The 13380-nt window shown below is 41.3% G+C and overlaps 1 protein-coding gene across 6 annotated transcripts in view; it reads right to left on the bottom strand.

Annotated features, from left to right (window-relative positions):
- Positions 1-397: 397 nt before the first annotated feature.
- Positions 398-13380, bottom strand: part of SVOPL (SVOP like) — a 105739-nt gene continuing 92756 nt past the window's right edge. For 5 of the 6 annotated variants that reach the window (XM_032275865.1, XM_032275866.1, XM_032275869.1 and 2 more), the window contains 2 exons: positions 3835-3948; positions 398-532 (listed from right to left, as the gene is read on the bottom strand). In XM_032275865.1, coding sequence (XP_032131756.1) covers positions 521-532; positions 3835-3948 — 126 coding nt within the window. In that variant the 3' untranslated portion in view covers positions 398-520. The remainder of the gene's footprint in view (positions 533-3834; positions 3949-13380) is intronic. The other variant, XM_032275864.1, reaches the window with a different exon arrangement.

The following is a 13380-nucleotide window of genomic DNA, read 5'->3' as shown; positions in this document are numbered from 1 at the left end:
ATATAAGTTACATAGGCTAATTTTAATTTGAACTTGGTGGCTATTCTAATTGGCTTGAAAGATTTAATGATGGGAAGTCGGTGGGGGAAAAAAAAAAAAGGAATTAATGATATTATCCCAGGTTCTTGCCTTAGCTACAAAATTTCAGTCCAAGTTTAGCTACAGACCTCATGGGAGAATATCAAATATAAGTTTATAATTTAGTATTTATTCATATAAAGGTTTACAGACTTGATTTCAAGGAAGAAAAGCCATCTTCTCCCCACCATCTCCCTCTCGCACCCCTTTCAAAGCTTAAATTATATTTTATAAAAGTACCTTATATATTGTCTCTTACGGAAGAGATCAATATCCAGTTACCCACCCCACTTCCGTAAAGCCTTATTTTTTAAAAAAGAAAAATCATAATCACTTTACTACTGAGTGACATACAGAAGTAAAACCAAGTTTTAAGTAATGTACCACAGTTCTGAAGATGGAAGTCATTTTTCTCGTCTGGTAGACGTAGCTTTGCAGATCTTCATTTAATTTGCTGGAAGAAAGTTATTTAATAGATCAGTAATGGACTTTTTAAAAATAGACATATATATATATATATATATATATTAGTAGAGACAGGGTTTCACCATATTGCCCATGCTGGTCTTGAACTCCTGACCTCAGGTGATTGACCTGCCTCATCCTCCTAAAGTGCTGGGATTACAGACATGAGCCACTGCACCTGGCCAATATTCTCTTTCTAGATGGTGTTTTTGGATTTTTAGTTTACCAGACTCGTTGAATCACAGTTTCGCAGGGTAGCTGTAACACAGAATCAACACCACTTGAAAACTATTGGCCAGGCTGGCTCATCCACATTATTAGGGTGCTGTGTTTGTGGCGTTGGAAGGAAGTTAACATTTTTGGCATGTTCTTACAAACATTTCTAGAAGATGTATTGGTATCAGGTGGTTTCATGTGGTAACCACTTGCAACACTGATTTAGGGGTGGAGGTATGGGTGTGTGTTTTAAGATTTGCTCAAAGACACATAGCCAGTTAGTGGCAGTCATCAAGGGATACAAGCCCAGACAACTGTATTGAACCTACTTGTTTGCTTAAAAGGCTGTCAACAATCTTGCAGAATCATTTCACCGTAGTGCTAAAACCAAGTCAACAGAAGACAAAAGTCTTCTAGGTGGATATGACTTGAATAGGATATTCTCAGACACCTTAGATGGTGAGTCAGATTTCTTTTTATATGTATCATTATTTGCAAAATTAAGTGATGCTAAATTCCTGTTCCCTTAGTGTTACAGTCTGGTTTAAATGCCAGCCCCACTACAATACTAGTGTACTCTTTTATACAAGTTACTCGACTTGTGCCTTAGTTTTCTCATTTGTATAAAGGATCTGATCATCTTTTTGCTTATGATTAAAAAGAAGCATATCAATTATCTAAGTCTCTGGCTTTAAGCATTCAATGAATGAATCACCTTTCTGAGTAAGGAACTAAAAGCCCTAAATTCACAATTATATAATAGATCATCTAATCTGATTTAAATGCATTATTACCTTAAAGATAAACTAGCCTTAAAGATAGACAAACTAGGCCAGGCTCGGTGGCCTACATCTATAACCCCAGCAGTTTGGGAGGCCAAGGTAGGTGGATCACTTGAGGTCAGAAGTTCAAGACCAGCTTGATCAACATGGTGTCAATATTAAAAATACAAATATTGGCCGGGCGCGGTGGCTCAAGCCTGTAATCCCAGCACTTTGGGAGGCCGAGGCGGGTGGATCACGAGGTTAAGAGATCGAGACCATCCTGGTCAACACGGTGAAACCCCGTCTCTACTAAAACTACAAAAAATTAGCTGGGCATGGTGGTGTGTGCCTGTAATCCCAGCTACTCAGGAGGCTGAGGCAGGAGAATTGCCTGAACCCAGGAGGCGGAGGTTGTGGTGAGCCGAGATCGCGCCATTGCACTCCAGCCTGGGTAACAAAAGCACAACTCCGTCTCAAAAAAAAAAAAAAAAATACAAATATTAGCCAGACGTGGTGGTATAGCTATGACTACAAAGGTTTCTCCTACTAGGTTAATAGTTGGAGGTAAGGCAAGATAATAAGGTTATTTATCTTAATCACAGCTACTTGGCAGGCTGAGGCAGGAGAATCACTTGAACCCAGGAGGCAGAGGGTGCAGTGAGCTGAGGTTGTGCCACTGCACTCCAGCCTGGGCCACAGAGCTAGACTGTTACAACAAAAGAAAAAAGACTAAGCCTTTAATACTCAATAGTGCCTTCCTTGTGTCTACTCAGAGAAACAAAACATATCGGTACCAAAACAAGTATGAATGCATATAAGGTTTACTATGAGTAGGACATGGCAGACAGGACAAGTAACATTCAGCCACAGAAGCATCATGACCACGGCCTCAGGGAGAGATGGCAGCTCAGGGTCAACTAAACTGTGTGACCAGTCACCTAACCCAACTCTTCTCCCCCTTCCCCATAAGCACACACACATGCCCTTCTATGCCAGCTACAAGCTTTGTGTTGAAGGCAGGAAAACGTCAGACCCACCACCTGTACTTGGATGTGACCATCCTCCACTGAATCCAACCATAAGGGTAGGGGTAGGAGAGGCCCTCTCTTCAACCTGGAGCCTGGAAGCATGCCTTATACTTTTGAGGGGTGTTTTTTCTTTTTAATGTACTTTGCAAAATAGAGTGAGCATTCAGTGCTGCTGTTAGTATTGAATGGTGACTGGTGCAGCATTCAAGCTTCTGACTCAGTTCTTCCCACAGGGACCAGAGGTGAATGAAGCTGGGCCAACACTGAAATCATGTGGTCCCAAGGGCAACACAAATAGCTGTTGCAGCTCTGCCAGCCATTTTCAGCTCTGCAGCAAGGCTTACATCCAGAGAGAAAAGTGGGAGGGGGTCAGTCGCGGTGGCTCATGCCTGTAATCCCAGCACTTTGGGAGGCCAAGCGGGCAGATCACGAGGTTAAGAGATCTAGACCATCCTGGCCAACATGGTGAAACCCTGTCTCTACTAAAAATACAAAAATTAGCCGGGCGTGGTGGCACGCGTCTGTGTTCCCAGCTGCTCGGGAGGGTGAGGTGGAAGAATCGCTTGAACCCAGGAGGCGGAAGTTGCAGTGAGCCGAGATTCCGCCACTGCACTCCAGCCAGATGACAGAGCAAGACTCCATTTCAAAAAAAAAAAAAAGAAAAGAAAAGAAAAGTGGGAAGGGTAGAATCCTGAGGCCTCAACAACTGTCATTAGAAAAAGAAGTTATTGCTGGGCACAGTGGCTCACACCTGTAATCCCAGCACTTTGGGAGGCTGAGGTGGGTGGATCCCAAGGTCAGGAGTTCCAGACCAGCCTGGCCAACATGGTGAAACCCCATCTCTACTAAAATACAAAAAATCAGCCGGGCATAGTGGTGCATGCCTGTAGTCCCAGCTACTTGGAGGCTGAGGCAGGGGAATTACTTGAACCCGGGAGGCGGAGGTTGCAGTGAGCTGAGATCGCGCCACTGCACTCTAGCCTGGTGACAGGGTGAGACTTTGTCTCACAAATCAAACAAAAATTCTTGTTATTCAAACTACAACTTTACAGAAAGAAATCTGATATGAATTATTAGTTATTTTAACTAAAATGATGCTCAAAGCTATATGTGGAAAAAACTGCAGACTCAGTTTTTCTATTGAAAGCTGCTAAACATATACTGTGTTTAACACAAACACGGATATCACGTCTGCCAAAAAGAAGAATGCCCATATACCACATTCATTTCCCCTGGGCAAAAGCGGTAGTCAGAAAGACTTCAGAGTTCCCTGCACCACTCACCTGTAAGGCCCGTCCTTTGGTCTCAATGGGGAGAGTAAATGCAGAAATGGCGCATATAACACAGACAGATGAGAAAAGACACAGGGCCCCCAATATTGATGCACTCATAAGAACCTGCAAGTTACAAGAGAATTACTCAATTTATTGTGCTCCAGTCACTTCAAAACTCTTATTTATGTGAAAAGGAAAATACGGATTCACTTCACTAAGATGGTCCTTTGCAGCCATTCTGCAGGTTGTACCTTCCTGACAAATTGATTTATCTGAGCCAATCTGGTATAGTCATTTTGTGTGATTAGTTCAAGAGCAGGGACTTGGTGGCTCACGCCTGTAATCCCAGCACTTTGGGAGACCGAGGTGGATTACCTGACGTCGGGAGTTCGAGACCAGCCTGACCAACATGGAGAAGCCCCATCTCTACTAATAATACAAAATTGGCTGGGTATGGTGGCACATGACTGTAATCTCAGCTGCTCAGGAGGCTGAGGCAGGAGAATTGCTTGAACCCGGGAGGCAGAGGTTGCGGTGAGCTGAGATTGCACTACTGCACTCCAGCCTGGGCAACAAGAGCGAAACTCCATCTCAAAATTCTCCTGCATCAGCCTCCTGAGGAAAAAAAAAAAAAAGCAGGGACTGCATTAATACGCACTGGGCAGGTAAGACCTCTCTTGGCACCTGCCTGTCAGGCATCTCCAGAGCCAGGTTTTGGTATCTGGAGAAGACGGGGGATGGGCCCATTTTCCCAACTCCTCTCTCATACCAGTTCAACTTGCTTAACTTCTAACTCTCACGTCATGCTCTATCCTCTCTCTGCCAAATATCCCTTTCTCTTTAGTCCAGACAGCATAAAACAGGCAAAAGTTCTTTTTGGAAGAGATGTTATGTCAGCATCTCTGAAAGAATTACTGATGTGTCTTTCCTCCAGTTATGGAGTTGGGTGACAAACCTGTGTGACACCAAAACTCTTTGGTGTCCATTTTTCCACAGTAAGTGGGTTTCTGTCCATCTGTGTACATTCTTTGGCCTGGACCTTTCCACTCAGATACTGACTAATTCAGACACTACGTCTCATACTTCAGTTTCTCTTGGTCTGTGTTCTTGACAGTTCTCCACTAATCTCACGACAATAGAGTATGAAGAGGTTAACCAGCAGCAAAACTCTCTAGAATCACAGAATAACATAATTAAGAAAGGCCTAGAAACTATCTGGCTTAATACAATTTCTTCCCTTTACAGATGAGCCTAGACTAAGTGACTAGTCTCAGTAACTACTTGTCTAAAGCCAGATACAGATCCCCACGCACAGCCTAGTGTTACCACCACCATTTAGATTCCCTTATGGTACACAATTTGGGAGCCTACCTCCCATGTTTCAGGGCTGCTGGCTTCCAAAACACTAAATAATTCCACTCACCATGCAAACAGAACCCACAATATTAACCTCACTCATTATTTGGCAATTGACCTAGCAAGTGATAGATACTATGCTGATTTTCACTCCCAAAATAATTACAATTTTCCCCAAACAGGAGTTTGTATACCGTGTGTGTGTGTGTGTGTGTGTGTGTGTGTGTGTGTGTGTGGTGTGTGTGTGTGTTTACTGCTGGAAGTCTGGGAAGCAAGCTTAGAAAAGGGATAGAAAGCAAAAGGCCAGGCAGTTTGAACTAAGATCAGATCATGCCATAATCAGGCATGTGCCTAGATTCTGTCATTATTGCTACTTCTATTACTGGACACCAAAATTCTTGCCCCACCAGCATGAATCCTAAACTATCCCTACTTTACATCCTTACACCACATTTAAAGTCCTAAGTGGTGTCAGACCCTGATGGGCTGAGTTTAGGTCACATAACTGTGCTCCATCAGCCAGGGTCAGGGAGAATAACTGCCTAGGCTTTCTGGCTTCCCTGAAGCTTCATAACAAGACTTAACAATCCAGTAGATGTTACTAGATATTTTTTTTGATAAATTCTAAGTTTACTAAAGTCAGTTTCTATTGTTTATAAGCAAGAACTCTGAGTAATACCTGATTATAAGATTATAAAAATCATCTTGGAATTTTTTTTTAATGCAGATTTTCAGAGACCACTCCAGATTTACTGTATTAAAAGGAAAGAGATCTGTTGTTAATTTCTTCTTCTAGAAAGCAGTCCAGAAGAGGATAAAGAGAGACATCACACAACGACAAAAAGGTCAGTCCACTAAGAAGCTATACTAAAGGTTACACATCAAACAAAAGAGCTTCCAAATACATTCAGCAAAACCATTAGAAATAAAAGGAAAAAGACATCCACAAATAGTTGGAGACTTTAATACTCCTACCTCAACAATTGATCAAACTATTAGACAGCAAATCAGCATAGAACTTTATGACACCATCAAGCCAGGAGACCTAACTGACATTTGTAGGACAGTCCACTCAATAACAGCAAAATACATCTTCAGTTCACGTGCCCACTTAACATTCACCAAGATAAGCCATATCCAGGGCCATAAAACGAACCTCAACAGATTTAAAAGAATTGAAATCATTGTGTGTGTTCTTGTCCCAAAAGGATGTACAGCTAAGAACAGCTAACAGCAAAATCTCCAAACACTTCTAATGTTATCCATTCACCAAAGAAGTCTCAAGAAAAACTAAAAATACACGGAATGGAATGAAAACACGACATATTAAATTTACAGGACACAGCTAATAGGAACAAAAATAGAATATTAGGAATAAACTTTACAAGAAATGTATAGGAAAACTGTAACTCTACTAAGCACATAGAAAATCTATTTCAGTTCTTAGGAAAATATAATCTTGTAAAAATATAATCTTCTCCAAAACAATCTGTAATTCTAATAGAAATTAACATCCCAACAGGATCTTGAGAAAAAAATCTAAGGTTAACTTGGCCAGGCACAGAAGCTCGCAACTGCAGTCCCAGATACTTGGAAGGTTAAGGCAGGAGGATCACTTAAGGTCAGGAGTTAGAGGCCACAGTGTTCTATAATTGACCTGAGAATAGCTACTATAATTGTACTCCAACCTGAGCAATATAGCAAGAAAAATTAATAAGAGATATAGAAATGTCAAAAGACAAATTACAACAACATTTTAAAATAAACTGGATTCTTTATGTAGTAAAGCTAATTAGAAAGAATTACTATGTAAGAAAAATTAGGCAACTTCTGAAAACATGTGGGGGGTAGAGGGAGTCAGAGAGGTTACTGGCCTTGGAGGAATCAACGCTGCAATCATTAGCAGTGTAGTGTTGGTGCTGGAATAAAGAGACCAGTAAAGCAATGAGTCATAAAATAGATCCAAATATCTATGGACATTTGGTTTATTCTAACAGGGACGTGTTTAATCATTAGAGGGAGATGGACAAGGATGACTGATGGCCTCAGAATAACTAGCTGGGCATTTTGTGGCTTTTTAGAGCTAGATCCAGGCCAGGCACGGTGACTCAAACCTATAATCCCAGCACTTTGGGAGGCTGAGGCAGGAAGATCACAAGATCAGGAGTTTGAGACCAGCCTGACCAACATGGTGAAACCCCGTCTCTACTAAAAATACAAAAATTAGCTGGGTGTGGTGGCAGGTATCTGTAATCATAGCTACTCAGGAGGCTGAGGCAGGAGAATCGCTTGAACCTGGGAGGTGGAGGTTGCAGTGAGCCAAGATCATGCCATTGCACTCCAGCCTGGGTGACAGCACGAGACTCCATCTCAAAAAAAAAAAAAAAAAAAAAAAAAGAGAGAGAGAGAGAGAGAGAGAGCACATGCTAGATCCTTACTTCAGGCCTTATGCATAAATTATGAAAAAAATCAATGTAATGTGTTAGATGAAACACTGAAAGCCTCTGAACTTTTGATGTTTTGTAAATATTTGCAGAAATATGAGTGAACAAGTGATGAAGGCCATTTAAGCATGACCGAAAACAAACACCATGAGTGAAAATAATTGGTAAATTGACTACATACAAATTTAATATTTTGTTTGCCAAAAAACTTGATAGTAAAACCAAAATAGAAACAATATAGAAACATCTGTAGTACAACAGTATATGGCTAATAGCCTGTAGAAAAATTGCAAATCACATAAATAAAATTAATACAATAGGAAAAGATAGTAAATGAAAGCTGCTCAACTTTATTAATAATGAATAAAGTGCAAATTAAGACAAGTTATAATTTATTGCTCACCAGATTGAAAAAGGTTTATAAACCTGCTATCCCTGGCTGGGTGCAGTGGTTCACACCTGTAACTGTCGAAATTGGGAGGCTGAGGTGGGAGGAGCCCTAGCTGGAGCCCAGGAGTTCAAGACCAGCCTGGCAACACAGGGAGACCCTGTCTCTACAAATAATAATTAAAAAATTAGGCACAGAGGCACGCGCCTGTAGTCCCAGCTACTCAGAAGGCTGAGGTGGAAGGATCGCCAGAGCCCAGGAGTTTGAGGCTGCAATGAGCCATGACCGTGCCATTGTGCCCCAGCCTGGGTGACAGAGTGAGACACTGTCTCAAAAGAAAAGACTGCTATTCCTTTTGGTGATTATGAAAAGAAATGGATACTTGCTTAACAATGTGTTTATAGACCTGAATAGACATTTCTCCAAAGAAGGCATACAAATGGCCAAGAGGTATATAAAAATGTGCTCAACCTCACTGATCATCAGGAAAATGAAAATAAAAACCACAGAGATAGATCACCTCACATGTGGTGAGATATCACATGTTTATCAAAATGATGAGGTAAGTTTTGTCAAGAATGTAGAGAAAGGAAACCCACTGTCAGTGGGAATGTAGATTGGTGAAGCTACTATGGAACATACTATGATATTCCTAAAGAAATTAAAAATAGTGCTACCAGATGATTCAGCAATCCCTCTGCTGGATATATACCCTAAGAAAAGAAAATTGCCACCTTGTAAAGATAATCTGCACTCCCTCTGCAAATGCTCATTGGAGCATTATTCACATTAGCCAAAATATGGAAACAACCAAAGTGTCCACCAAAAGGCGAATAAACTGTGATATATACAGACAATGAAAGATTAGGTGGCCTTAAAACAGAAGGAAATGCCATTTGCAACAGCATAAATGAACCTAGAGGACATTATGCTAAAATGATAATAAGCCAGGCATAAAAAGACAAATACTGCATGATCGCTCTTATATATCTAAAAAAGAAAAAAAATCAGATACACAGAATAAAACGATGATTACCAGGAGTAGGGGGAAATGGGAAGATGTAGGGGAGAAAAAAAGAATTTATAATAAATTATTATAATGAGAAGTGCATAAATTTTTAAAACTATAAAACACAATTCGATAAGATTGGTCATCCACTTTTAAATGTACACTCTTTGGACCTAGAAATAATTCAATAGACTTTTCCCACAGAATTCTGCTTTTCCCTCCAACATGCTCCTGAGTCACCGCCTTACTTCCCACATGTCTCTGTCCTATTGTAGAAACTCTCTCTAACCACATCACTAGCTCCTTCCTGTTTTATGTTTTCATAGCACTAATCATATCTGACATATTACTTGACTGTTCATCCCTTGTCTGTTCTCCAATAGTAGGTAACTTCCAAGAATCTGAGACCTTGACTACTTTAGAGTGTCTGGAACATTAAAAGGCTCAATAACTGTATGGTAAATGATTAAAACAGTTGCACATAAGCTGGGCATAGTAGTGCATGCTTATAGTCTCAGATATTTGAAGGCTGAGGCAGGGGGATCACTTGAGCCCAAAGTCTGAGGCTACAGTGAGCCATGATCACTCCTGTGAATAGCCTTGGCAGCCTGGGCAACAAAGCAAGACCCTGTATCTTGAAAAAAAATAGCTGCATGTGAACAATGGTGTATTATGCATAATGTTCAGTTTCCCATTGCTTGTAAATAGCAGAAAAAAAATAAAACAGAAACAACGTATTTATTGACAAGGTGATGGCTGTCTAGTTACGACTATTCCATGCCACAGAAATCTATGCACCTACTTAAAAGAATAAGGGTAATCTACATGTACTGACATTAGATTAGTGAGAAAAGGCAACTGCAATATATGTATGTAGATGTGTGTGTTTATACACAGACATATCTACATACTCACACAGATGTAGCCATATACTGTAAAGAGATGTCTGACTCCATCTGATGTTTGCTCATGGCCTTTAAGCCTCACCCCTCCCCCTGCTTCCTTTTGTGTTCCACATCTGGACAAGCTTATGAGAAAGCCTGAGTGCTCCTTCCTTTGGTGCCAGCAGGAGATTTAAAACACAAAAGCTCCTGCCCTTTCATAAGGGCCCTCACCACGGTTCCACCCCTAACCATAGTAAACACTCAGGCCAGTCACCTTCCCTTGCTCTCTTGGGCTATTTCTGACCTGCTTGAGAGGTCTGTCCTACTCTCCCAGGACCTCCAGTTGGTAACAAGGTAAGAAACCATTTTACACCCTCGTGGTGTGTACGTGTGTGGCACCATCAGTCTCAACACCTGGACCAAACTTTGAAAAGGATGCTATCCATCTGCCTCTGCAGGGCACCGTAACATAGATCCAGAGATATATCTAGATAGATCTACAGATACTCATGGAGGTAAATATATCTACAGATACGTAAGCATCTATATATAATTCATGTAACATATAAACATGTTACGCAAGCATCTATATATCATACATATAATATGTACATAAAACATCTATATAAACATTCACATCCACATATATACAAATATGACTGGAACATACACAGACACACCCAGAGGGACAAAATATATGTATAGAAAAGCATCTGGAAGAATATCCTCAGAATTACGAACAGTGATTATCTCTGGTAATGAATTACACGTAATTTTCCCTTTCTCATAACTTACAGGTCACATTTGACAGTTTAGAAATAAGCAGGCTTCCAAATTAATCCATTTTGGGGAGGTCTTCTGATCGATGGTGACATTCTGTCTCCAAGTCAACTATCTTACGGTAAACTTTTCATATTGTTGATGTACTGATCAATGTAAAACCTGCTGACACTGAATAGGGTGCAGATTTACTTAACGATTAGCTAAAGCAGTCCAGGTGTGGTGGCTCACGCCTGTCATCCCAGAACTTTGGGAGGCCAAGACAGGTGGATCAATTCGGACCAGGGGTTCAAGACCAGTCTGGCCAACATGGTGAAGCCCCTTCTCTAATAACAATAAAAAATTTGCTGGGCGTGGCAGCATGCACCCGTGATCCCAGCTACTCAGGAGGCTGAGGCACAAGAATTGTTTGAACCCGAGAGGTAGAGGTTGCAGTGAGCCAAGATTGCACCACTGCACTTCAGCCTTGGTGACGGAGTGAGACTGTCCAAAAAAACATGATTAGCTAAAGCATGAAATTTTACTGACTGTCTTGCACATAGACCTTTGTAACCCTTGTTATCATCTGCAGCTAATGATCGTAACCTCTATATTATACCCTCCAATGAAAAGAGAACAACTCTGACATAAAAGACTTCTTTCTTTTAAACTTTCCTATAAAAACTTTTCTCCTTGTGACAGATTCCAGAACACTCCCAACTTTGTGGTCATCACATTTGGCTTTCAATAAACCTTTACAAAATTATTTCTATCTCAAAAACCTTAATTTCTTCTTCTTTTTTTTTCTTTGAGACAGGGTCTCACTCTGTTGCCCAGGCTGAGTGCAGTGGTATAGTCACAACTCACTGCAGCCTCGACCTCCTGGGCTCAAGCGATCCTCTCAGCTCAGCCTTCCAATTAGCTAGGACTACAGGCATGTGCCACCATGCCCAGCTAATTTTTTATTTGTTGTAGATATGGGGTCCCACTATGTTGCTCAGGCTGGTCTCAGATTCCTAGGATCAAGCAATCCTCCCTCCTCGACCTCCCGAAGCACCGGGAGTACAGGTGTGAGCCACCATGCTTGGTCAACAGCCTTAATTTTGATGATATTCAGTTACACACTTCTATGTCTGAAGCTTTGTAACAAGCATATTTTTACACTAAGAAAAAAATGTAAATGATTATAAACTTTGTTGATATATAATATGTTAATATAGAGATCTGGGTGCAGTGGCTCATGCCTGTAATCCCAGCACTTTGGGAAGCTAAGGTGGGAGGATCACCTGAGGTCAGAAGTTCGAGACCAGCCTGGCTAACATGGCAAAACCCCGTCTCTACTAAAAATACAAAAACAGTTAGCCAGGCATGGTGGTGGGAGCCTGTAATCCCAGAGCTACTTGGGAGGCTGAGGCAGGAGGATTGCTTGAACCCAGGAAGCAGAGGTTGCAGTGAGCTGAGATCATGACATTACACTCCAGCCTGGGTGATGGAGCAAACTTTGTCTCAAAAACAAAAGAAAAAAATATATTAATATAAAAGAAATAATGAAAACAATAAACTACTCTTCCAATTCAAGAAGTTAAAGTTAATAAACCTAAGAAATTAGTGCAACAGAATAAAAACAAAAGGCTAAATGAATACAGAAAATAGAAATAAGTGAGGTTGATAAATTTTTTTTTTTTTTTTTTTTTTGAGACGGAGTTTCGCTCTTGTTACCCAGGCTGGAGTGCAATGGCGCGATCTCAGCTCACCGCAACCTCCGCCTCCTGGGTTCAAGCAATTCTCCTGCCTCAGCCTCCTGAGTAGCTGGGATTACAGGCACGCACCACCATGCCCAGCTAATGTTTTGTAGTTTTAGTAGAGACGGGGTTTCACCATGTTGACCAGGATGGTCTCGATCTCTTGACCTCGTGATCCACCCGCCTCGGCCTCCCAAAGTGCTGGGATTACAAGCGTGAGCCACCGCGCCCGGCCGAGGTTGATAAATTAATGCGCAAAGTATTTTATTTCAGGAAAAAAATAAACCTAGTTAGAAATAAAGTAAAAAATCATGGCATTAAGGATGTGAAAGAAGGTTGGGAGTAGTGGCGCATGGCTGTAATCCTGGCACTTTGAGGGGCTGAGATGGGAGGATCACCTGAGGCCAGGAGTTCAAGTCCAGCCTGGGCAAAACAAACAAACAAAAGAGTGGGCACAGTGCCTCACACCTGTAATCTCTAATCTCAACACTTTGGGAGGCTGAGGCAGTCAGAGCATAAGATCAGGAGATCGAGACCATCCTGGCCAACACGGTGTAACCTTGTCTCTACAAAAATACCAAAAATTAGCCAGGTGTGGTGGTGGGCACCTGTAATCCCAGCTACTCAGGAGGCTAAGGCAGGAGAATCGCTTGAACCCAGGAGGCAGAGGTTAGAGTGAGCCAGGGTCCCACCACTGTACTCCAGCCTGGGCAACAGAGAGAGGCTCTGTATCCAAAAAAAAAAAAAAAAAAATTCTACGGAGGACTTACCTTAACTGTCTGCTTAACTGCTTTCTTGTTTGCTTTTCCCCCATTCTCCACTCTGAATACAATGAGTGATATGAAGGAAAAGCACAAAGTGTCAGGACCTCACAGCAGGGAGGCCAGACTTGGGTCGGGAGAGAGACTTCAGGAGTTTAATTTCAAACATGCTGGAATTTTTTTTTTTTTTTTTTTTTTTTTTTTTTTTTTTT

The sequence above is a fragment of the Sapajus apella genome, unplaced genomic scaffold (assembly GCF_009761245.1).
Source record: "Sapajus apella isolate SASKATOON/1434 unplaced genomic scaffold, GSC_monkey_1.0 scaffold7, whole genome shotgun sequence".
In the NCBI taxonomy this organism is placed as follows: Eukaryota; Metazoa; Chordata; class Mammalia; order Primates; family Cebidae; genus Sapajus; species Sapajus apella.
Note: the sequence above shows the minus strand (reverse complement) of the source record. Positions and strands in the feature narration are given on the sequence as shown.